General features: G+C 45.5%; 1 protein-coding gene across 3 annotated transcripts in view; it reads left to right on the top strand.

Moving 5' to 3' along the window:
• The window catches only part of GOLGB1 (golgin B1), a 37,731-nt gene extending 13,198 nt beyond the window's left edge, over positions 1-24,533 (top strand). For 2 of the 3 annotated variants that reach the window (XM_064656792.1, XM_064656791.1), the window contains 14 exons: positions 142-547; positions 1,186-1,277; positions 1,591-1,687; positions 4,153-4,226; positions 6,261-11,299; positions 12,089-14,039; positions 15,463-15,641; positions 16,786-16,951; positions 18,038-18,169; positions 19,256-19,414; positions 19,546-19,643; positions 20,266-20,400; positions 21,894-21,999; positions 22,375-24,533. In XM_064656792.1, the coding sequence (XP_064512862.1) occupies positions 142-547; positions 1,186-1,277; positions 1,591-1,687; positions 4,153-4,226; positions 6,261-11,299; positions 12,089-14,039; positions 15,463-15,641; positions 16,786-16,951; positions 18,038-18,169; positions 19,256-19,414; positions 19,546-19,643; positions 20,266-20,400; positions 21,894-21,999; positions 22,375-22,509 (8,769 nt within the window). In that variant the 3' untranslated portion in view covers positions 22,510-24,533. Of the gene's footprint in view, positions 1-141; positions 548-1,185; positions 1,278-1,590; positions 1,688-4,152; positions 4,227-6,260; positions 11,300-12,088; positions 14,040-14,369; positions 14,480-15,462; positions 15,642-16,785; positions 16,952-18,037; positions 18,170-19,255; positions 19,415-19,545; positions 19,644-20,265; positions 20,401-21,893; positions 22,000-22,374 lie in introns of those variants that run through there. The other variant, XM_064656793.1, reaches the window with a different exon arrangement.
• The last annotated feature ends 524 nt before the right edge of the window (positions 24,534-25,057 follow it).

Genomic DNA, 25,057 nt, shown 5'->3' with positions numbered 1-25,057 from the left:
TATGACATATTTGTTTCCTCCTTTCTGCTACTCAGATATTTTAAAAGGATTCAATGGAAATCTTAAAATATAATTCAGGTACTGTGCTTTTTCAAGGTATTGAGCGAGTTGAGGGATAAATTAATTTGTGTCACTTTACAGACACTCCTAGATCAGTGCCAGAAGATGGAAGTGGATCTAAGCTCCGTGAAGAGTGTGCTAGATGCAGAGAGACAAGAGTCTCGTGATCTCAGGGAGAAGATGGAGCTGGAACTAGCTGAGAGGAAGCTGTCTTCCCATCGCTTGCAGGAGGAGGTGCAGCATCTCTCAGAGCAGCTGCAGGAGGCAAGAAGAGCACAAGCTGAACTAGAGGCAAAGTGTAAAGATCTGGAGCAGGAACACAGGCTGGATGTGGAAGAGAAAAAGCAGCAGCTCAGCTGTCTCCTGGTGGCTGAGCAGGAGCTGCAGCGTGGCCGTGCTGCCCTCTCGGCTGAGAAGGAGCAGCTGAAGCAGGACCTTGGCCTGGAGCTGCCTGTGGAACACGGAGCTACAGCACCCAGAGCACAGGGTGAGCAGCTCCCAGAGCCCTGAGCTTCACTGGGCTGCCTTCTCTTTGGCTTTGTTTTTGTAGTTGCTCGTAGGAATGGCTTGGTATAACAATTCCTAATTGCACAGGGATGTAGGACTGGTGGTGCTGTCCCAAACCAAGGGGATCTGGTGCCATCCCACCATTCTGTCCTTGGCATCTGCAAGAGGAGGAGCAGAAGAGCAGGGCAGCAAAAATGGTGCCTTCCTTGGAAACTGTCTCAGCCTCTTGTCTCTTGGGACTTATGGATTTCTTAAGCCAGATGTATTTTTTAGTTGATTATATTAACTTGTGGGATTTTTTCCATCAACTTATAGAAGTCCTTTTTAGATGTGCTACATTCTTCAGAGTCTGAATTTCTACTGAAATTTTAAGTAAAACAACCAAGAAAAGCAAACTATACCATTTTCTCCGTAGACCTGGATTAAAACTAATAACATTGATCTTGCTTCAAGCTCTTATTTCAAATTGATTTTCTTCCAGCTGCTTTATGGCCTGAAACTGAAGCAGTGACTAAGAGATAAGGGATCTCATAAACTACTGTGCATGTGTGTAACTTGGATGTAGTTCAGCAAAAAAGATGAGAACACACTTTAACTCCCCTTTTTCCCCTCCATTAGATGAACTGGTACAGAAATCTGCAGAATTTGTCTGCTGTCAGAATGAGCTGAAATCCCAGTCACAAGTGCAAGTCTCTGAACTGAAGCAGCAGGTATGATATTTTCATATGATTCTCATGAAATTTTCCCATATATTGAGGAACTGAAACCAAATGAAATGTCTAGAACTCCTTTTTTTATCATGCATTGCTTGAGAAAGGCTCTTCTTGGTTCTCTCAGCTGATGGACAGACATGTTATGACTGTGGAAGCCTAAGAAGAAGTAGGAGTTAATTTGAGCAATTTAAAAGTTGCCAATTGATTTTTTTTTTCTTTTTTTTGAGATTAACCAAAACATTGAATACTAATGTGTTTTTATAAACTGTATTGAATTTTATCTTTCTCCACCCATCCTGTGTTTTAACAGGATAAATCAACTTCACAGGAAAAAATAATAGATCAGGAAGATCAGAATGAGACTTCATTCCTACCCACAGAAAACTTGGAAAGACAGAAGACTGAAGGTCGTATGATTACCTTACCTATTTTCATATTCTTAAAATATTTAAAAATTATTCTGAAATTAGATTGTACAAAATAAGTGAAGTAGTAGTTTCCCCCTTGTACAAAATGGTGACAGTCTGCAGGTGGTACTTCTAGGGGGGGTTATTTTTGATGGCTGTTGCTGAAATAGTAAAGGGCCCATACCTATGCCACATATGAAAAAACCTCAGACAAGGAAATTGGTTTTGAGTGTCTGTGCATGTGGACTGGCAGCAGCAATATCACCACTCTGTCAGAATTATTCTATAAAGCAGTGGATTCCCTCAAGGGTTTCCTTTAGGGTCTGGTGCACTATGACAGTAGACTGTCTTGATTTTTACAGACATAGATTCCTTTTTTTCTGTCACTCAAAGCTAGAACCTCTTCGTAAGAGTCCTGGTGGAGAATAATCAGCAATAACCCAGATTGCTGCATTCTGCAACATCTCCTTTCCTCTTTTTGTTCCATAATCTCAGAGATGCAGGTCTTCAGTGGACTTCAAGACATCATTTAGAATCATGGAATGGTTTGGGTTGGAAGGAACTCATAAAGATCACCCCTCCAGCGCTGGGCAGGGACATCCTACACTGGGTCAGGGTGCTCAGAGCCCCGTCCAACCTGACCTTGAACATGTCCATTGATGGGGCAAGTGACAGCTGCTCTGAGCACCCAAAGAGAAGCAGGCCCTCTTGAAAGGCTGCAGTGAGGCCTCCCTGGAGCCTTCTCCGCGCTGAACAACCCCACTTCTCTCAGCCTTTCTTCATGGGAGATGTGTTCCAGCCCTCTGATCATTTTTGTGGCTTTCTCTGGACTCACCCCAACAGTTCCACATCTGTCTTGTGCCGGGGGACCCCAGAACTGGGCATAGTGCTCCGAGTGGGGTCTCACAAAAGCAAAAAAGAGTGAGAATCGTCTCCCTCGACCTGCTGCCCACCCCTTGTGGTGCAGCCCAGGGTGTGTTGGCTCTCTGGGCTGCAGGCAGACATTGCCAGCTCCTGTCCAGTTTCTAGCTCACCAGTATCCCCAGGTCCTTCTCTGCTCTCAGTCCATTCACCCTGCACTCTCTGCTGGTCCTGGGCATTGCCCCAGCCCCTGCACTTGGCCTTGTTAAGCCTGGCCCTGCACAAGGGCTGCCTGGCCCTGCACAAGGGCTGCCTGGCCCTGCTCCTCAGGCTTCCCCGGGTCCCTGTGGATGCCATCCTGTCCCCATGGCGAGCGAACTGTCCCGCTCAGCTCGGTGTCACCCAGGGGTGCCAGGGGTGCCCTCCACCCCCAGGTGTGCCACGGGTGCCCTCCACCCCCGTCTGTGTCACTGGCTGAGGCTCTGAACAGTACTGGTCCCAGTACTGACCTTGGCAGGACACCACTTACTGCTGGTTTCCTTGTGACCATTGAGCACACAACACAGAAATCCAGCTTTTAATCTGATACCATGCCCTGAGTTATGACTGAGTATATCCAAAATGCATCTGGAAAACTTTCATCAGCTTTCTTAAAAAGCAGCTCCTTCCTCTGCTGAAAGGCATTCCACCTGAAAAATGCAGTGACTCAGAACGTCATCGTGTTGCTTAAAACATCTTTCCCAATGCATGTTTAGCTGCATATTTACTTCAAAACAAGGTTTTTTTGTTGTAATTGTTTTCAGAGGGTGTGCTGAACACTTGGTTACTGACATTTTTTTCAGATTTTAAACATGGGAAGATGTAATTCCTTTAAAAACTCCCACCAAAATATTAATGAAACATATAAAAAGTCATCATCTTTCAAGCTTGCTCTGTAGGTTCTCAATACTTTATTACTCCTCTTCATCTTGTGACAACTTTTTGTTAGTCTTAATTGAAGTGGGATGCCTAAAACTGCTCACAGTACTCCATTCCTAACTTGAATAGTATGAAATAAGGATTTATATTTATATTCTAATAAGGAATTATAGTAACCTTATATTTTGCAATTTCTGATAATTTTCAAGCAGACCTCAACAAATGCTTTCAAATAACTGTCGTTGTTTGAAATTTAAAGGTTCTTGAGATCCTCGTGCAGTCTTTTAATTTCCATGGGTTTAGCAGTGCATTATTCCAGAATATCTGTCACTCTCTTTACATCCACATGGATTCTTTGAACTTGTCTTGAGGCAGCTCTTTGAGTGATGGAAGATCTCCCTTTCTGCTGCACAGGACAACATTGGGTTTATCTTTTTCTACTCTGTCTGTATGACAATTGTTCTTTTCTAAAAGATGTTTAAAACAGCATGCTGTTTTGGTGATTTGCCTCTAAAAAGAACCAAACACATTATCCAATGACACTGTTTTATATATCCACTACATAAGTGTGTACTAACAGCCACATGTCCTTTCTCTAAAGCTCCTGGAAGAATATCCTATCATCATTAATATCATTAAGGAGAGTCTTAGTTTTCAAAGAAATTTCTTGTGTTTGAATGTTTCAGAAATGCCACATTTCCAACTTGTTCTCCAGGAGCCTCAGCAGGAAGCTGTGATCATCACAGAAGATGCAAAACAGGTAAGGATTAAGCAGCTGAAATAAGCTAAAACTAAAATAGGTCAAGGACTGGCCTTAAAAACAGCTAAGCTGTGATGGCCTTTTTTTATCAATCCTCTTTGGAAAGTTATTATTAACTGGATTAATGGTGGAAGGCAGATATAGGTTCCAAATACTGCTTGCACTGTGTTTGTGTCAGACTGTTTCCCTTTGCTGGCTGTGTGGAATTCTTGTCCTTCACCCACCCAATCCATATTTGTGCTATTTTCTACCTCTTGTGAGTTATTTCTTCAGCAAAACATAGGCTAAACTGAGACAGGTCTCTGGAAACACAATTCCAAAGGCCTTGTCCATTCCCACTGCCCTGATGGGCATCTGGCAGAGTGACTGGAAGTAGCTGTGTGCTCGTGCAGTGGGAGCCAGGTTGATACTGTCCTCATCTTCTCCACTGTGGGCAGCTGCAGGTCCAGCTGGAGACAGCTGCAGTCAGGCTGTTGTTCAGGAAAGCACAGGGACCTGCTGCTTGGCTTCCATTCAGCCAGGGAGGGGGATGGCAGCCCCTGTGTCACTGTGCTGGGAAGTGGCTTGTCAGCTGGGAGCAGGGGCTGGGCTCTGTGCAGCCAGCTCTGCTTGCAAAGGCAAAGTGCTCCAGAACTGGGGGCTGAGATCCTGTGACTGTCAGTGCCCTGTAGTTACAGCAAATGTTAATTCTGAGCACTTAATTGTGTTTTCAGTCTTTCCATTGTTGGACTGGGGGGTTTTTATTTGCATTTTTTTGGGGTGGAAGGGAGTAGTTTGGTTTTTTTTTTCAGAGATCCTTTACTTAGTTCTGACTCATTTCTTTGTTCTCTGGTTCAGACCTTTTCCCACAGCAGTGGCAGTAACGGTGCCAGTTGTTTGCTGTGGTGATATATTGTGAATTTTATGTGTAATTTATAAATGGACTTTTCATAATGAAGAAATTAGTTGACAAGGTCTTAGTTCTTGTATGGCCATCAGCAGCAAATTAACCAAATTCCCAGGCTTTATTAACATCTTTGGGCAAAAAGAGAGTCCATGTGTATGAAATAGCAAAATCTCCTCTCCCAGCCTGTCAAGTTCTGATCCATTTGGCACAGAAGTGTGGAGTGGTTGGTTTGTCTGTGTGGTGGAGCCTGGTGTAACTTCCTTGGGAAGGCTCCTGGTTCTTTATCTGCTGAAGCAATGAGGCAAACACTGACAGACACATGAAAACTTTAATTTAGTTTAAAAGCCCCAAAGAGTGGATTTTTTTTTTTAACATCCTGCAACCTAAAGGGGTTGTTGCACCACTGCAGCAGACTTTAGGAGCTGCTCTTCTTTGGTGGTTTCCCTCCAGTCTGCTGAACAGCCTTTACAACATGGTGCCTTGCCTTATTGGTGGGCTGCTGACCCACACTTTCTGGGGAGGATTTGTGACTGCTTTTCTTTTGTAATCTGTTTTTGGGGATGGGAGAAAACCTTAAAATAATTATTTGGAAAAAGCCAAGTACTTTGTTCAAGTTGCTTTGTCTAGTGCTTTCACTTAGGACATGAACACAGGTTGGAATATGGGCTTCTCTCCTGATTATTTGCTGTGTTAAATGGACAGATAGAATAGGGGACAAAACCTCTTTTTCAAAGACTGTGGATAGGATACCAGGAAAATGTGGCTGGACAAGTACACTAGAGGGCTTGGGAGAATCACAGGAGAACTTAAACCCTTCAGAGTCATACTGTCTTGTAATCAAGAGAGAAAGGGGAAAAAAGGGAATAGGAAGTTGCCCTTACAGTCTGATCCTAAAGCCAGAATCTTTTGTGCTGCAACTTCAGAAACTGAAATGAGCAGAAGTGACCTGGGGAGTCCCAGAATCACAGAACAGTTGGGATTGGAAGGGACCTCTGGGCATCATCTAGTCCATCCCTCTGCCCCCTGTTATTGGAGAAACCAGTCAAGAGAGGGCATCCTTAAGCTACAAAGTGTGGAAAGCAGATGCTTCCAAGAGTGACCCTTTCACAAGATTCAAAGGAAAATTGATACCTGCTATTCTCTTTCAGGCAAGAACAGATAGCTTTCCTAATGGAAGCAAGCAGCTTACTGAGGAAAGTTGTTCACCTGGAATTCTAGAATATATTGCTGCAGAGAAACAGAAAGAACTGTCAGTTTTGCTGCTGGAACTGAAAGAAGCCCAAGAAGAAATAAATTTTCTGAAAAGCCAGCTCAAGGGCCCCTCTGGCCAAATTTCTACAGGCAGCCAAACTGGAGAAGATGCTAACCAGCTGGAAGAGAATTCCCAGATACAGTGTCTGGAGAGGGAAGAGCAGAAGGCTTCAGATACACAGAATGATTTGGGCAGTAGCTCATTACAGAGAGAAACAGAAATGCAGCAAATTGGCCTGTTTCAGGAAAACAGCCTCAGTGTCCAAGAAGAGCCCCAAGGGAGTCCTGTCTCCTGCAGGGATGAGGTGGAGGCAATGCAAGGAATCTCTACGGCAGATCCAGAGCCTGGAGCCTCTCAGTCTCAAGAACTGATAAAGTTACAAAACCAAATTACAGAACTGCAAATAATGCTTCAGAAATCAGAAGAATCCTTTAAGAAAGATCTAGGAGAAAAAAGTGCAGAAATAAATAGGCTAAACCAGTTGGCAGAGGAATACAGGAAAAAAATAGAGGATTCTGACACTACATTTTGTGTTTTGGCTGAAGAACGAGATCGACTCCTGTGTCAGGTGAAGGAACTTTCTACCATAACAGAACTGAAAGAGCAAGTGAAGCAGCTTGAGGAAGATTTAGCTCTTTCAGAAAAGCAGAGACTGTCTGACAGTCAAAGCAGTCTTCTAAGAGAACAAATCCAGAGCCTTAAAAATGAATTTAAATCCAAGGATATAAAAATTGAAGCTTTGCAAAAAGACTTGGATGAAGCACAGCTTCAGCTTTCTGACCAGGACACACAACTAAAGGATCTGAGAAGCCAGATCGAGATGAAGGAACATGAAGTACTTAATCTAGAACAACTTTTGAGGAAGAATACAGCAGAGATGGAAGAGCTGTCCCACGAGTTAGCCTCGAAGGGGCATGAAGCAGCAAGCCTAGAACAGCTTGTTGCTGAGCACAGCAGGTCCATAGAGCACCTGCAACAGGCCTTGCTGGAGAAGGACCAACAGATGACGGAGCTCAGCGTCAGCATGTCTGAGAAAATGGTCCTGCTGAATGAAGAGAAATTTTCTCTAGGAAATGAGCTGAAGAATCTTAAAGAGCAGACAAGTCTGTTATTAAAGGCCCAGGAAGAAAAAGACCAACATCCAGGAACAAAAGATACACGTCTGAAATGTGGGGCATCTGAGCAGCAGAGTGAGACAGAAGCAGCGAGTAAAGAAAGTGAAGAATTAGTAAATCAAGTTGAACTTCTCAGAAAAGAAAACGAGCAGGTAAAGCGGAAACTGCAAGCAGCACTTGTGAACAGAAAGGAGCTTCTGAAGAAGGTCAGCACATTGGAGAGTGAGTTAGCACAAAGGAGCAGAGAACAAGAATCAGAAACCTCAGTGGCTCAGGCAGCTGCAGGGGAAGGAAATATGAGAAGCATGATCAGCAGAGAAGTGAGTCTTGAAAACCAGCCCAGTGAGGAGTATCTAATTCAACTGCTCTCTGAAAAGGACTCAGAGCTGCAGAGCATCCGGAAGGACCTGCAGGATAAAGAAACTACGGAAGCACAGCTGCAGGCAGTGATTGAGGAAATGAGACAAAGCTTGCAAGGTAAGGCAAACATTGTTTCAGTTAAAGAGGAAATCATGGAGCATCAGACAATTGCTGACAAAGTAACTGAAACCAGTGAAAGCCCAGAAGATTATGAAGAAAATGAAAAACAGAGCTCAGCAGCTACAAATCGAGAAGAAAACCAAAAGTCTGCCCTGAAAGAAAGAATTTCAGTTCTTGAACAAGAAAAAGAACAACTCCAAAAAAAGCTTCAGGAAGCCCTGGCATCTCGCAAAGACACTATAAAAAAGGCTCAAGAAAAAGACAGGCATCACAGAGAACAGCTGAAACAGCAGAAAGATGATTACAACATCCTTCAAGAACAATTTGATCAACAAAGCAAAGAGAAGGAGAGCATCCAAACTCAGCTCAGACAGCTCCAAGAACAGAAAGGATCAGCAGAGGGTGTTCTTGGGAATCAAGGTGGATTGGATTCTTCATGCATGGAAGCAAAAAATACAACAAATAGCAAGCTTGTACAAGTTGCAGATGTTTCTGAGGAAGAGTTTAAAAAACACCTTGAAAAACTGCAGATGGAGAAAGAGGAATTGGAATGTAACGTCAGCCGTATGCAAAGTGAACTTGCTTGCAAATCAGAATTAGTATTTGATTTGCAACAGCACATAGCACAGTTGTTTCTGGAGATAGAAGGGCTGAAGAGAACCTCTGACCAAGCTGAGGCTAAGGCAGCAAGTCTTCAGATGAAACTGGAGGAGAGTGAAGCAAAAATTTCCAGAGAGGCCAGTCTGGAAAACTTGAAAGCTCTTGTGCACCAGAAGGATAAAGAAATGGAGTTTCTTAACTTGCAGTTAGAGGAGAAAAGCAAAGCTCTCAGTAATGTGCAGGCGCAGCTGCTGGAAAAGGAGGATTCGGTCAGGAGCCTGTGGAGTCAGCTGGAAGCTCAGGCTCAGGTGCACGAGGAACAGAGCAAGCGACTGCACACGGAGCTGCTGGAAATTCAGGAGAGGCAAGGGGACAATGAAGAAGCAGCTAAACAGAAGAATCAAATGCAGAGAAAGCTTCAAGCTGCACTTATCTCTAGAAAAGAAGCACTAAAGGAGACCAAATCTCTAAAAGAGGAGCTGGCTAATGCTAAAACTACTATTGACAGTCTTTCTGTCAAGCTGATAAATATGGAAAGCCAAATATGTGGCCATGTTAAAGAAACAGATACTTTAACAGAAAAGTTAGCGTGCCTCACTGAAGAGAGAGAAAAACTTATTGCAGAAGTTGATAAAGTACTTATAGAAAATCAGAATCTTGATGGATGCTGTAAAAACCTGACACTGACTCTGGATAGAGTTGTTCTGGAGAAGGAGAAGCTGGAGAAGGAGATGGAATCACTGAAATGCTCTCAAGCCACTGAGAGTTCTGAGTGGAAGGAGAAATACAAGGAGCTTCAGGGAGAGTATGAAACCCTGCTCCAGTCCTATGAGAATGTGAGTAACGAGGCTGAGCGGATTCAGCGTGTGTTGGAAACTGTTAGGCAGGAAAAGCAGGAAATTTTCATTAAGCTGAAAAGTTCTGAAGCAAAAAGAGAGGAAACAGAGAAGCAGCTACAGGAAGCTGGACAGGAAATGGATGGAATGAAGGAGAAAATGAGGAAATTTGCAAAATCAAAGCAACAAAAGATCCTGGAACTAGAGGAGGAGAATGAGAAGCTTAGAGCAGAGATGCATTTTACAGGTGGGGAGCTACCCAGGACTGGAGAGGTCTTTACAAACACTGGCCTGAAAGAAGATCTGGAGTGCTGTAGGAGGGAATCCCAGTCTCTTTCTACTCAGCTTGAGACAGTAATGGCTGAAAAGGAGTCTCTTAATCAAGAGATCGCAGACTTAAAGTGTCTTTTGCAGTTAACAGAATCCAAACTGAAGGAAAGCAGAGAACTTGGAGACAGGTGTGTTGCTCAGCAGACAACAGGCAAAGAAACAAATGAGGCAGTTGCCACACCACCAACAACGGAAAGGTCTGAAAATCAGGTGGAAATAACTTTTAAAGCAGAGTCTCCTCCTGCAGAGCTGGGACAGGAGGCATTTGAAGGTGGCAGCCCTTGTGAGGATCCTGGCACCTGCAGACAGCAAATTGCTGAGCTCAGCCAGCGAATCGCAGAGCTGGAGGATAACAGAAGAGCTTCAGAGCAACAGCTGGCTGACATCCACGTGTGTGTGGAGACCTTAGCAGGTGAGAAAAGGACTTTAGAGCACCAGCTGGAAGAGAAAGTCCATGAAGTGAATGCTCTGCAGGCTACAGTAGCAAAGATGGAGCAAATGGTCCAGAAAGCCACAGATGACCTTGTCAGGATGACAGAGCTGAAGGATGCACTAGAGGCTGAGAAGGATGACTTAGAAGAAAGGCTCATGAATCAGCTGGCAGAACTTAATGGAAGTATTGGAAACTATCAGCAAGATGCAACAGACTTCCAGATCAAAAATGATCAACTGAAACACGAGCTTCAGAGTTTGCAGAGAATGGTACGTGAACTGGAGGAGGAGAAAAGTCTGATGGCAAAGGAGAAAAGCAAAGCAAGTTCAGAAAAGCAAAAGGAATTTGTAGAAAAGCTAAAGTGCAATTGGAGGGGAGAGAGCAGCACACACGTAAAGGAGCTTCAAGAACTGCTGAAACAGAAACAGCAGGAGATTAAGCAGCTGCAGAAGGACTGTATTAAAAGCCAGGAAAAGAACAGTAGTTTAGAAAGAACTGTTAAAGCTCTGGAATTTCTGCAGAGTGAGACTCAGAAAGAGGTAGAAGTAGCCAAAGAGACTTCAGCGAAAGCAGCTGAAGACACCAAGAAAGCCCAGGCAGAGCTTGCTCTCTGCAGAGTGGTGCTGGATGACACGCAGAGTGAGGCAGCAAGGGTTCTGGCAGAAAGTGTCAAAGTGAAAGAAGAGTTGCAGGCAAACAAAGAGAATATTAAAATTCAAATGAAGAAAAAGGATGAGGACTTTGAGAGAAGGCTGGAACAGGAAAAAGACAAGCACTCAAAGGAAATCAAAAACATGGAAGAAAAGCTGGCAACTTTGCAGAGGGAGAAAGACCATGTGGAAACAGCTCTGGGTGATCTGCAAGAGTCCTTGAAGACAAAGGATCAGGAAGCCAAAGAACTGGAAGGCAGTCTAAACAAAGCACTAGCCCAGCTTGCAGCCTTCACTAGGAGCATGTCTTCCCTTCAGGATGACAGGGATAGAGTGATAGATGAATCAAAAACATGGGAAAAGAAATTCACTGAAACTATTCAAAAGAAGGAGGAAGAAATACGTTCAAAAGAGGAAACTTGCGTTGTGCTAAAGGAGCAGATGAAGCAGGTGACCATACGTGTGGAAGAGCTCCAGACTCATATTTCCAGGTAAAGAAGCTGTGTTAGGGGAGGTTTAGGCTGGAGATCAGGAAAAGGTTACTGTGTATTTGTTGTCTGCACAAGGGGATTAGCACCCTAAAATATTCCTTCTTCTCATCTTTGAGGTCTTAAATCTATTCTCTTGGCAAGCACTCACCATCTGAGTACTATCTAGAGTCTTTAATAATCTGAAATTTGAAAGAGTTTCTTTTGCATGGAGTTGTTGCATTGAGAGGTCAAGAGGGCATTAAGATCGATAATTTCAATTTAATCTCAAAATAAATTTTGAGAGATAGATGGAGCTATGGAAACATACCAAAATGTACATCTGTGAATTTCCAAAATTCAAAACCAAACCGTTCTTACATGAGTAAAATTGTTCTGTAAAGTTTATATGCTGTATCTTTGCATGCTGGAATATGAAATGGACATCAAAGGTGTGAAAACAGCAATTTCATTGGGGGGGTGTTGTTTTTTATTGTTACCTAGAATGGATAAGGATTGTAATGAAAAGGAGGTGATAACGTTCAGTGTTTAAGCCCCTCCATTTTTTTCAATATTGACATGAACAACTTTAAAAAAATATATTCCCCTGGCACCACCCCCTTCAGACAGTAATGCAGTCAGAACTTTAAAAGATGCCTTGAATTTTACATCAAGGTATATTTCCATCTTGCTTTCTTAAAGTAAAACTACTTTTTTAGCTTTTCTAAATGAGTATAAAGCCAATGTTGCTGTGCATTTGGATACTGAGATACGTCATGAATTTTTTACCAACTTTATCTTTTGTGTTTTCAGGCTGGAATGCAGCAAGAAAGACTTGGAGTCTGACTGCAGGAAGGAGATTCAGCATCATCAAAAGACATGTGAAATGTTGCAGGAGGAAAAAAGAGAGCTTTTGACTCAGCTTGAAGGGTCTCAGGAACTGTACAGCAAATCTCAGAAAGAACAGCAGGAACTGGAGTCAGAAATCAGCAGCCTGAGAGACCAGCTGGCTGACTTACAGAACTCCTTCACCCGATGTGAGCTGGCCAGGGAAGAGCTGGGGAGCATGGTCAAGCAACAGGAGACCAGTATCCAGAATTATAAATTCAGCTGTGAACAGCTTGAAGCTGATCTGCAGGCTTCCAAGGAGCTAACAAATAAGTTGCATGAAGAAACTAGTGCGAAAGATCAAAAGATCATGAGTTTGCTGTCCGCCAAAGAAGAAGCAGTGATGGCTGCTCTGTCTGAATTGCAGCAGCAACAGTCCGAAGAGATTAAAGAGCTGGAGCGTAGGCTAAGTAAGGAGGAAGAAGATAAAAAAGCCTTGGAAAATGAGAAGAACAAATTTCTTGTCAAACTTGATCATCTCACTGAAAAGATGAAGATAAGCAGAGAAGAAAGTAAGCAGCAGAAGGCACAACTGGACTCCTTCACCAAGTCCATGTCATCTCTGCAGGATGACCGAGACCGCATCCTGAGGGACTACAAGCAGCTTGAGGAACGTCATCTTGCTGTAATCTTGGAAAAAGACCAGCTAATTCAAGAGGCTGCTGCTGAAAACAACAATCTCAAGGAAGAAATGAGAAGTTTCCATAGCCGGATGGATGACCTCAACTCTGAGAATGCCAAGCTGAACGCAGAGCTGGTGCGCTACAGAGAAGACCTGAACCAGGTCATTTCAATAAAGGACTCCCAACAGAAGCAACTTCTCAAAACACAATTTCAGCGGATCCAGACTCTGGAAAATGAGAAGGCAGCCATAGAAACACAGCTGAAAGAGTCTGAGCATACTCAGGACGATCTCAGGAAGTGCATGGAAGGCTTGAGAGAGGATAAAGTCAGTATGTCTCAAGAGATTGAAACCCTTAGGTCCTCCCTGTCCCGGCTGCAGAGTGAGATGGCAGCGTTACGTGAGGGGAGTCCCATCGTGGAGTGTCAGGCAGAACTGAAGGCCCGAGAGGAAGAGGCACTAGAACTGAGTCATAAGCTTTCCCTCTCCCAAAAAAGAATAACTGAACTTGAGGGGGAACTAGGATGTGTTCAAAGGGAGGCAGCCAAGAGAGTGGGAGAGGCTGAGGACAGGCTTCGGAAGGAGCTGAAGCACCTGCACCATGATGCAGGGATAATGAGGAACGAGACAGAGACAGCAGAGGAAAGAGTAGCAGAGTTGGCACGGGACTTAATGGAAATGGAACAGAAGTTGCTTGCAGTCACAGATGAAAACAAAGATCTCAGAGCTCAAATTCAGTCTTTTGGGAGGTCCATGAGCTCTCTTCAGGACAGCCGGGACCAGGCCAATGAAGAGCTTCGTGTTTTGAAGCAGAAATACTCTGCAGACTTAGAGGAACAAAAGAGTCTAGTGCAGAATCTTCAGGAACAGGTGGCTCAGCTACAAGAGGAGCAACATTCCACTGCCAGGGAACGAGATACAGTGAGGTCTGAACTGATAGAACTGCAGAAAGCCATTGATGAAAGAGGTTTCTTGGCCCAGATTGAGAGACTTAATCAGCAGCTCAGAGCCAAAGATGATGAGCTTCTCCGTTTGTCTTCGGAACTGGAAGGCTCTTCCAACCAGGTCAGATCTTTCTCCAAGGCTATGGCAAGTCTGCAGAACGAGCGAGACCGTCTGCTGAATGAACTGGACAAAACACAAAAGGTTGAAGAAGTGAAACAACAAAGAGAAGGGAGCACTTCCACCACTCCCTCAGAAGTGCAGAGTCTGAAGAAGGCACTGTCCTCCTTGCAGAATGACAGAGACAGAGTAGTAAGTTCTCTCTTCCTGCTCTTACTTAAAACACCATGGGAGATTTGGGTCTTCAGATCTTTGAATTCAGCACACTTAGATCTGGTAATTGGGGTGTGACACAGAGATCATTGGCTTCATGAAATCACTGAATAGTTGAGGTTGAAAGGGTCTTCTGTAGATCTTCTAGTCTGACCCCCTGCACAAACAAAGTCAGCTGTCCAGCTAGACAATGTCCAGTTGGATTTTGAGTATCTCTGTTGGTGGATATTCCACAACCTCTCTGGCCAACCTGTTTTTTCATGTGTCTGGAAATGGTTTCCAGAATTAGTTGCTCCCTTACCTTCACAGGAATGGAGATGAGGCTGACCAGACTGCAGTTCCAAGTTCCTCCTCTTTGCCCTTCTAGTACACAGGGATGGCATTTGCTCTCTTCCAGTCTTCAGGAACCTATTCCAGTCACCATGACTTTTCAGAGGTAATGGAATTGCCTCCCAATGACCGTAGCATTTGTGGGCATGCTCCATCAGATCCCTTGGATTTGGTGTGAGCCATCTGTGTTATTTTCCCTGACATATGGAAGCTGTGATTTCATTGTGAACTTCACAGAGTGGTTTCTCTTGTTAGCTTGGTTGAAAACATGAAATCATGGAAATAAGGTCCCTGTTCACCTGCTTAGTTTACACCTGTGTCAGCTTATGCATTTGATTTGCCTTGGATTTTTAAAAGAGACTAGAGCAGAGACTTGGGTCTCTTCCTCCACTTGGCAGCTGAGTTTCAAGGCAGGTACAAGACATTGCAGCTTCCTTCAGACATCCTTGCCTGCACACTGGATGTGTCTGTGTAGTCTCTGGCACACTGCAGCCCAGCAAGTTTGAATTCTCTTTGCTGATCAGAAAACAGACTTTGACTGTCACTTCCCACTGCCACTCATTAAGTACTTCTCTGTCTCCAGAGTCCATCACATCTTCTCATCTTCAAAAACCAATTGCAGTGATGGATGTGTAATGACAACTTATTTCTAATTCCAGCCTGACTGGAATTGGAGAGGCAAAAGGATTTTAGTTTGTCAGTTCCCTGGTTTACAGTAAATACCAGCTTCAGGAGTTATGCTTAACCCACTCCATCTGTCTCACTGTGTTTTCCTCTGAATAAGAGAATTAATATTGTAGCCTGGAGTCTTTGTTAATGCACATCAGATCTTCATGGAAGGGCTCAAAACTCACTAATCTCATTAACAATAGAATTCTCCGAGGGTTGTTTTTTCTGAGCTGGTTTTGGTACACTGCTGTACTTGCTGATTCAGTTTCCAGTTTCTCTGTTATCTGAATGTGACTTTTTTTTCCTCCAAATGCCACAGTGAGAAATGCTCTTAAACACTTCTGAGGAATAAAGCCAGCTGCTGGCTCAGCTGTCACACACTGATGTCTGCCTTCAATTGCAGGTGAGGGAGCTGAAGAATCTGCAGCAGCAGTACCTCCTGGTGGGAGTGGAGGCCGCTGAGAATTCCCGCCTCAAGGCACAACTGCAGGAGTGGCAGCAGGAGGCAGGCAAACAGCTCCAGCTGCAGGAGCAGCTGAGGCAAGAAGGAGTTGTCTGCCAGCAGGAGCTCCAGCAGCTCAGGTGCGTTTGTCTGCTCCCTGCCCCAGATGTTTGCTTCACTCAAAGAGCAGAGGGAGTGCTGAGAGCCTCAGCCTGGCCTGTGCCACTGGGTCACTCCTGCCCTGGCCAGGACTGGGCACACATCTCCCTCCCCCAGCTTCTGCCTCTGGATTCCAGCCCAGCAGCTTGGAGGGTAATGCCTGTGTGAAATAGATAATGACCTTTTAGTTTTGATTTCCTTTATCCAGTGGTGGTCAGTGTCATCTAATGGAGAGGAAACTTGGGCTGTTTCTTGTATTGGAACTCATGTATATAATCACAGAACTCTCCATTCCAAGCTGCTGCTGAACACTCTTTATTATCCCACTGATATCATAGTTTAGAAAATACTCATTTTGTATGACTGTCCAATCCTTTGTTTCACTTGCTCAGTCTTCTTTTTATTTAAAAAAGTCTGTAATTCAAGTCTAGTAAAATTGTCTTCTCCAACTAGAGTAAAACTAGTTAGACAAATATACTCTGTCTAAAAATAGGGAAGAATCCTTTCAGCTACCTCAGAGATACATCTAAGGATGCCTGAGGCTGGAATGAAAGGGGTGGGATTTTTTTTTCTGGAAAGATCTATGACTTATCTTTGTCCAAAGTGATATAAAAATTTGTAGTTCTCCTTTCTCTTCCCCCTGCCTCCAGTCTGACCCCCAAACACTTCAGGTCTCACCAATTTTACTTATCTCCTGACAAAAGAGCAGGAGATTGGTTTCCTGTGTAGCTTTTACACTGTACATGAAGGGAAGGCTTCAGGTTGGTGTGGTGGGATCAGTGCTGTGGGTCTGGTGCACATGTGACCACACAGGGACAATGTGCTGGGGACAAGTGGCATTGCCATGACTTGCCTGACCAAACTCTGTACAGAAAGATCAAAACAGTGTCTAGGAACACCAAAAGTGTGAGCATGGAACATTCTGCAGGGTTGAGCCAAATACAGAAAACTTCCTCGTTTTAAGGTTCCTGTACTTGAGTGGGTTGGTTTGGTTTAGTTATAAAACTTCATTTCTAGTATGGGGTGATGATAGAATCATCCTCAGCTCATTGTCAGCTGGGCACCTGGACATCATAAGTGGTGCTGGTCACCTCCTGATAATTTCCATCGTGTTGTGCTGGGCAGACAGGAGAAGACCACCTGGGAGAAGCAGAGCAGCAGCATGAAGGAGCAGTACCTGATGGCCATAGCAGAGAAGGACAAGCAGCTGAGCCACTTACAAAGGATCACACAGGAAATGAGGCTGCCCTTCAGCAAGTCTCAAACTGCAGAGGAGCAGCACCAAACCAAGGTGGGTGGAAAGACAGATTCTTTGCTGCATGGGAATGCGAGGCTTGAAATTCAGCCAGAGGAGGGTGTGTTACCTGTGTCCAGCTCCTACAGACTCACTATTGGATGTGGTTGTGGAGCCTCTGAAGACAGTACCAACAATCTAACTTGGATCACTGAAAGTTTTAGAAGTTGTGACTACCCTTAAGTGCTCTTCTCGAAGTTCATTGTTCACAATATTTCAAGGAAGTGGGTGAAAGAGCAGGGCTTCCCAGGCACCTTTGGAGCAGTAGGAACTTCTCAGGGGTGTCTTTCTGGTTGTTTCAGAATTGCTTCTTGCACTGTTTTTGAATCTAAGATCTTCTGATTCAGCTCTCGTTTTAATGTCACATTACAATTTTTAAGTTTCCTATTGAATTTTTCTTGCTGTTTTTACTGTAACAGGGATCTACAACCTCTGGGCTCAAGCCCAGAGAGGCTGAGGCTTGAACACTGCACCTTTTCTCTTCTTCCCCCTGTCTACAGTCCTAGAAGTGGAGTGGAATGTTTGATGTTTTGCCTGTCTGGGGAAGGCTGCATGCACAGTGCACTGTGTCAGGGCTGGGACACAACTCTCCTGCCCATGTCTGTACTGTTCCAGTGGTTCGTGTCAGTGGAGGGGGGAGGAAATCTCCCCTTATCTCTTTGGCACACCCCTGAATATATGCCAAGAAAAAGCTAAAACAATGCTTGTGTGATGCTTTCCAGGAGGATTCTGCAGTGCTGGCCTTCTGGTCTTTGTTGAATGAGAACAGTGTGAACATTTCTTTCGTTTTTTGTTTTCTCATTCACATGCCCTTTTTTTTCCTTCCTCTATTGTAAACAGCTTTAAGACAACTTTTGAGAAGGACCCCATCACATGTGCAAGCTCAGTGATCTTCCCTAATTGGATTTTCACATGGCTCTTAGGATATTTCTGTTTATTCCCCATTTGCTCTTTTGCCTGAGCAGATCAAGTTCCAGGTCTGGGAGTAATATTGGGTTTGACCTCGGAATACTGAACAGAGGACTAACACAAGAGTGAGTTGTCACACATGCAATATATTTTTCATTGTTCTTTCCTTGGCAGATTTCTCCAGAAGTCCTGAAAGGGGACTTTTCAAGCCTAGAAACAGAGATGAAACATCTCCAGACCCAGCTAAGTGACAGCCTGAAAGAACTGCACCAAAAAGAGCTCAGAATTCAGCAGTTAAACAGCAAGGTACTGATCATATCCTATACGTGCTTGCAGTCTGGGATGAGGACTGTGGGAAGGCTGGAATAGGGTTCAGGGAGCAGGAATGAATCTGTCCTTGTTGGCAGTCAATGAAGTAGCACAAAATCAGAAATATGTCTCTCAACAAAGCAGTGGTGGAACCACAGTGATGCATTTGCTGTTGCTGAACGGGGCTGGCACAGCACTGGGGCCCATCCTCCCTCTCCCACACTGCTCTCCCTCAGAGAGTAACTGGGGGGTGGTCAGAGCATGGGAGAGAGAGGCTGGGACAGCTGTCCTGGATGGACCAGAGGGATATTCCAGGCCCGGTGTAGATCCCACCCAGCAGGGGCTGAATCAGCAGCTTTTCTGCCACTGAGTTTTAGTGCCCTTTCTCCTAAGTGACCAGAGGGAGAAAGAAGGAGGGAAGAGGACAGGGGAGGAAAGAAAGAAAGGAGAGAAAGGGAGGTGGGGGAGAGAGGACACAGAGAGGGGACAGTGGGAGAAGGCAGCTGGGTGGGGGTAGAGGAAGACCAGCCAAAGGGACCTGAGAGCAAGATCATGTGAAGAGAGTTGTTTCCAGGTTCCTTGTCTATTGTTTGGAAGCATTTTCTATCCTCCTGCTTTCTGGGCTGCTGAAGGAAGCCCCTCTTTGGGAAGGCAAGCTTGTCATCTTCACAGCTGCCTGCCAGCTTGAAACAGTTCCTGTGTCTCAGTGCAGAATCACAGTCAGTCGATTCCCACTGAAATGGGAGACCCAGAATTTATCAATCCTCAGAAAGAGAGTTGCATTCAAGGAGAAAGTGAGGATATAAAATCATACTTTATTGACAATATTTCTGAAAGGTTTAAGTGAATCTCAGCACTTTATGTTGCTCTGGACATGTAGTGTTCTGTACATGGTGTGATGTTTTGGGGCTCCTGTTCTGGAAACCTTGGCCACGAGCTACTCTTGGGCATTGTCACTGGTCTTTGGACCTTAGTGACAGGCACTGTGGCAGCTCCATGTTCTCAATAGAATTCTTACCCCCAGTTACACAGAAGAATTTTGCTTTCAGAAAACTGAGTTCTTGGCGTTTGTTGTGTTCTCAGCTGTCTCAGGTGTTTGAGGAGAAGAACACCCTGTCCCTGCAGCTGCGCGGGAGCAGCCGGAGCACCTGGGAGAGCCCCCAGCACTACAGCGAGGTCCTGAGCCGCTGCCTGCTGCTGGAGAGGCGGCTGCAGGAGCTGCAGGCTGCAGACAAGGGCGTGGTAAGGGGGGTGGGCTTGGGGCATGGCAGGGAAAGGTTTATTGCATGAGGCTCTGCTAACGGTGCAGCACTGCAGCTGTGCCTGTCCTCTGCGCTCGGTGCAGGCTGCAGCACACTCCTGCCTTCTTTCAGGAGCTGTTTGCAACAGATGCAGCTCCAGGAGCACCCCAAGAAAAGAATGAGCCGCAGAGAGGCAGTTACACACCTGAACTGCAGGAGCTGCAGCTGAGGTAAAGAAAGCCTGAGAAAACAGGGGGGGGGATGTTGATCCTGATGGAGGTCTTGGGGCTAGTGATGAGTAATTGCTGTTACTCATCAAACTCTGGGGGACCCTCGGATCTTGTGAATTTGGAAGAACTTTGTGTGCACTTGGCAGCTGCTGTTAGTTATCTCTGGATAGAGCTTCAAAAACCACAGTGACAACATGCAGCAGCAATGCCAGCCAGACCTGGGTCTGGTAGGCTGCATCCTCAGTATCTGCTGAAGTATATCCAGGGTTCTGGTCTCAAGGCTGTAGCCTGAGAGTGTCTGGAATTGAGACCTAGCACATGATTCCTCATAACCTTCTGGAACTAAGTTCTAGCACATGATTCCTCATATCCTTTCAAAATAATTTTCAGAAGGTGGGGCCATGGATGACAGAGCGAAGGAACTCCTTCCTGATGTGAAACAGAAGCTTTAAGAAATTTGTCTTCTCATGCTTTCCAAATAATTTAAATGTATTAAAGACAACTAAGTCTTCTGTGAGAGGTGGGAGGTAATTTGAGTCTGTTCACATCAGTGTATACAACAGAAACAGAATAGTGCACAAATTAGGCCTTTTTTGACATATACTTGGTTATTTTCTTCCAGGTTGTCCGAAACAGAACACTTACATAGCAGCACAAAGCAGGACCTGAGGTATTTGGAGGAGCAGCTGGAGGAGGAGCGGGACCGTCGTCTCGCTGCAGAGGAGGCACTTTCTGCAGCACAGGATCAGATCAGGAGGTGAGGCAGCTGGAACAAACAAGCACCCTCACCAGAGAAGTGTGATGGTTCCAGCTCTGTTCTTCACCTGCACTTCATCACATCCTCCTGTCAAATGGGGGCACAGAAACAACTGTACTGTGTCTGTCACTGAATCACAGAAAGGCTGGGATTGGAAGGGGTCTCCAGAGACCATCTGGTTCAACCCCCTGCTCAAATAGGGCTCCCTAGAGCCAGTTGCCCAGGACCATGTCCAGATGGCAGTTGAATATCTCCAAGGAGGAAGACTTCACAACCTCCCTGGGCAACTCGTGTGGTGCTCAGTCACCTGTACTGTAAAAAAGTGTTCTGTGGAGTTCAGGAAATTGAGTTCTTCAATTGTAGGCAGATAGAATCAGATAAATTGCTAGACATTAAGATAAATTCTGTCTGGAAATGAGATGCTAGCTATCTCAATTAGTTAAATTAACTACTGGAAAGTATAATTTGGAGACTGGGAATTGGGCACCAGCAGAAGAGTTCTCATGCTTCCAGGGAATTTGTCTCCTCAGTAAGCACCTGTGTGTCATGCAGAAAACAGTCTTGACTTGAAGAATTGTCACTCAATTTTAATGTATTGCCAATTAACATAAACTGTTCATTAATTTGGTTATTAAGAAACAGTTACACACTGAGGAAAAAACACTTTCCCCCACCTCTACCAGGCTCAACTCAGCCTAGACCCCTCTCCTCCCCCCTCTGCAGCACCAGCACCGTTGTCTGCACTGCACAGGGCACTTGGGGCACTGGACAGATGGCCTGATAAACTTGCCTGAGGGGCAAGTTCAAAATGCTTGTTTCTCCTCATTGACTATGGAGGTGGGTTTTTCACCTGACCTGATTGTAGGCACTTGAGCTCTGCATTTCCTTGTAGTCCAAATAAGCCTCACTAGTGGAGTCTTTTGCAAGAAAACAATGGCTTGCTTTCTGGCACACTTGCTGATTTGGCCAAAAAATAGTGATCTGTATGGAGGAATTCTGGATGCAGTTCCCTGGTAATTGCTGCACAACTTGGACAAGTGTAGCTCCTTCTGGCATTGAAGTCTCTGAAAGCCTCCTGTAACTGATCTCACTAAAAACTGGTAGCCCCAGGATGTGCCTGTGCTGCCTCTGTCCCTAGAAAATACTTATCAAGAACCAGCACTATTGCAACCAGAGCTGGCTTCCAAAAGAATTTCACAGAATTTGAACCACACAGTTGTATCTTCTGCCCTTGCTCCTTTCAAGTCACACTGAAATGTCACTTGAAGGGTTCCTGCTGGTTGGGTTGTCCAGTCCTTTTGCTCAACGTGAGCTCAGGAGGCACCAAGGCACCACAACTGTACAAATGGAACCAGCTGTTGTCCAATGAGGCCAGGGCTTGCCTGTGGGGGTTGACTCCTTTTTGGAGAAACACCTCCTTTCCTAAGCTTGATTACAGTCTTGGTTTGTGGCATCCTAAGACACTGAATTTAATGTCCTGTTTGTTGTGGCAGGTTGCAGCCAAGCAAGTGGGCGTCTTCCCTAAGTACCAGCATTGATATGACTCCAGGCCATGAACAGGCCTTGCTGATCGACTCCATGGACAATAATTCCAGCAGAGTAAGAACTTAACATTCACAGCTGTCAATTCTGTAAGCCCTGACTAATCCAAGAAACTGTGAACCTACAGCAGCTAAATCCCTCTGTAGGCACACACAGATCTGTCAGGGGCTGTGCAGGTTTCTGCTCTTGCCTTGCTCTGTCTTCCATGCTGGAGACAGAATTGGAGAGAGGTGGTTCATGGAAAACCTGCAGAGCAGGGGAAGGAGAGTGTTTCATGAGGATTGCCCTAGAGGTGGGATCTGGCAGTGAAATGACTTTGGGAAGGTTTATGCTTGTTAGCTTAAATTTCTCTTCATGGTCAGAGAGCTCTGGGTGAAGGCACTGGGGACCCAACCATTGCTTGTACTGACTGGTCTCTCCTGACTCTTGCAGGCTCGGAATCCCCCTGGACTGCGCCGCCTGTTCCGCTCTCTCTTCCGCTCCCGGACCCGCTTGCCTCTGCTGGTGGCCACGTACCTGCTGGCTCTCCATGTCCTGCTCCTCCTGTGCTTTACAGGCCACCTGTGAGCAGGAGTGACAGGCTCTGTAGAGCCCAGCCCCATGTGCACTGGGGCCTGCATTCCCTGTCGAGGGGCAGCACCTCTCCAGCTGCCTGCTTTCCCAAGCCAGCCCTGGAGCACTGGGTGCTGCTGTCAGAGTCAGTGCTGCTGCTGGGAACTGCTCCCGGGACATTGGCCATTCCCTCGTGTCTCTACAGGAGTGGTTTGTTTTCTGAGCCAGGGTCATGCTGCAAACTTTCAAGGACAGCATCTGCTCCTGTACCTGGAAGTAGAACCAGTCATTTTAGATAGTATTGTGCTGTGGTAGGAGTAAGAAAAATAGTCTTGAGTTGCTGCAGTACTTCAGCACTTCCTAGAACTGCAGAATCTTCCCCCTCTTAGGCTGAATCCATGAGTGGGGTTGGGGAAACCCTGTAGCTGGATGTAAGACAAAGAATTGTCTTCCCTTTCTTCCATCCCTTAAATTTGCTCCATGGCTCAGTGCTGTCTGAAATGCATATCCTAAGGAAATTGTGGGCACTTTAAGTAAAGTGAATCTTAAAATTGTGTTTCCTGCTCAGTTGCATCTCCTGTTGAAGAAATGCCAAAATTAGTCTATCTGGCCCTGCAGAGCATTCCATTTAAAAACAGTCATGTCTGCCCTGGCAAGCCTGTAAAATAATGCCAGGGATTTAGTTATTTAAAAGGAATAGGAAGCAAGAAACTTTTTAGCTCTTAAGTTAAAAACCTTGCTATTTGTGGCATCTGTGCACGTCTCACAATGGAAGGTGCTGGCTTACCTCTAGAAACAAGAGCAGCCCTGCTCCTGCATTCTCATCCACTGGCCCCTTGTCAGGAGACTGACCCTGCACAGGCTGTGTTGAAGGGGTCCATGGTGTGTTGAAGGGGTCCCTGATGTGTTGAAGGGGTCCCTGATGTGTTGAAGGGGTCCCTGATGTGTTGAAGGGGTCCATGATGTGTCGAAGGGGTCCCTGATGTGTCGAAGGGGTCCCTGATGTGTTGAAAGGGTCCCTGATGTGTTGAAGGGGTCCCTGATGTGTTGAAGGGGTCCCTGATGTGTTGAAGGGGTCCCTGATGTGTTGAAGGGGTCCCTGATGTGTTGAAGGGGTCCCTGATGTGTTGAAGGGGTCCCTGATGTGTTGAAGGGGTCCCTGATGTGTTGAAGGGGTCCCTGATGTGTTGAAGGGGTCCCTGATGTGTTGAAGGGGTCCATGATGTGTTGAAGGGGTCCATGATGTGTCGAAGGGGTCCCTGATGTGTTGAAAGGGTCCCTGGTGTGTTGAAGGGCTCCATGGTGTGTCGAAGGGGTCCATGGTGTGTCGAAGGGGTCCATGGTGTGTTGAAGGGGTCCCTGATGTGTTGAAGGGGTCCCTGATGTGTTGAAGGGGTCCATGGTGTGCTGTGTGGGCCCAAATCAAAGGCAGAAGCTCCAAAAATAAAGTGTCTCCCCTGTGCTGAGGAAGGAACCAGAGTTCTGAAACCCTCTGGTGTAGATAGCTGGTGCTGGTCATTGAGCATGTTTGGACCCAAAGCAAGTGATGCAAATGGACTGGATCTTTTAGGATGTATGGAAAGCTGTGTTTTCTAAAGACCTCCTGAGTTTGAGACTGCCCTCTTCCAAAAGCAGAATGCCAAATGCAAAGGAAGTTCCAGTCACATTCCCTGTCAGACCGAGTGGTTGTTCCATTCTGAGTTCTGGCCAGGAGGGTTGTATCTGCCTCTCAGTAGAGTATTAACAATCACGTTTTTCCCATGGGAAAGAGGTAGTTCTTTTGATATTGCTGGTAAACTAAGCTGCTCTAGCCAGTGCACAAAGCCTTTTTGAGGATGGATTGATTTCATCAGTAGCTCAAGCAGCTGGATCTCTGGCAGGTCCAGAGCACTGGCACTACATACCCACTTGTGCACTGCCCATGGTTATCAGTGTGGACTTCCTCCAACTACATGAAATTCAGTGACCAAATATTTTGCCTGTGGCTTCCTGGGGCATGAGCTCCTGTATATATAATAAAGTTTATTTTTCAGATGGAATTTGGGTCATGTCATGTAACTGTCAAAGGTTTCTTGAGGGTGTAGTGCTGCTGTATCACACCTTGTAGGGGACAGTGGGACTTCAGGTCCCCTCGGTGTGTGCTGCCTTGTGTGATGGTTGCAAAAGCATTGTTTTTTCATGCAGTGTGAACACCTATGGGATGCCTTTTTCCTCATCTCACCTCTTGCTCAGCCTTTTTCAGATGACAAAAGAAGGAACAGGCAATGTCCTGTGGCAGGGTGAGGGGGTGGAACTAATGCTTTTAAGGTCCCTTCCAACCCAAGCCATTTTATGAACAGTGAAAGCAATTCCAGTAAAACAAGATCTGCTTGGGTTTACTTTTCCACATTTGCCTAAACACTGCACCCAGTCAGAGTTGTGCAACCCCGGGACAGACACAGGAGTTGGCACCAGGGAGCTGGAATGTGCTCCTAACTCAGATGGGACAATTAAACTGTCCCCTTTCAACTTTCTGTAGCCAAAGGTGGGTACCCTTGTTCACAGTCACTGCTGCAGTCCCCCA

The sequence above is a fragment of the Pseudopipra pipra genome, chromosome 5 (assembly GCF_036250125.1).
Source record: "Pseudopipra pipra isolate bDixPip1 chromosome 5, bDixPip1.hap1, whole genome shotgun sequence".
In the NCBI taxonomy this organism is placed as follows: Eukaryota; Metazoa; Chordata; class Aves; order Passeriformes; family Pipridae; genus Pseudopipra; species Pseudopipra pipra.
Note: the sequence above shows the minus strand (reverse complement) of the source record. Positions and strands in the feature narration are given on the sequence as shown.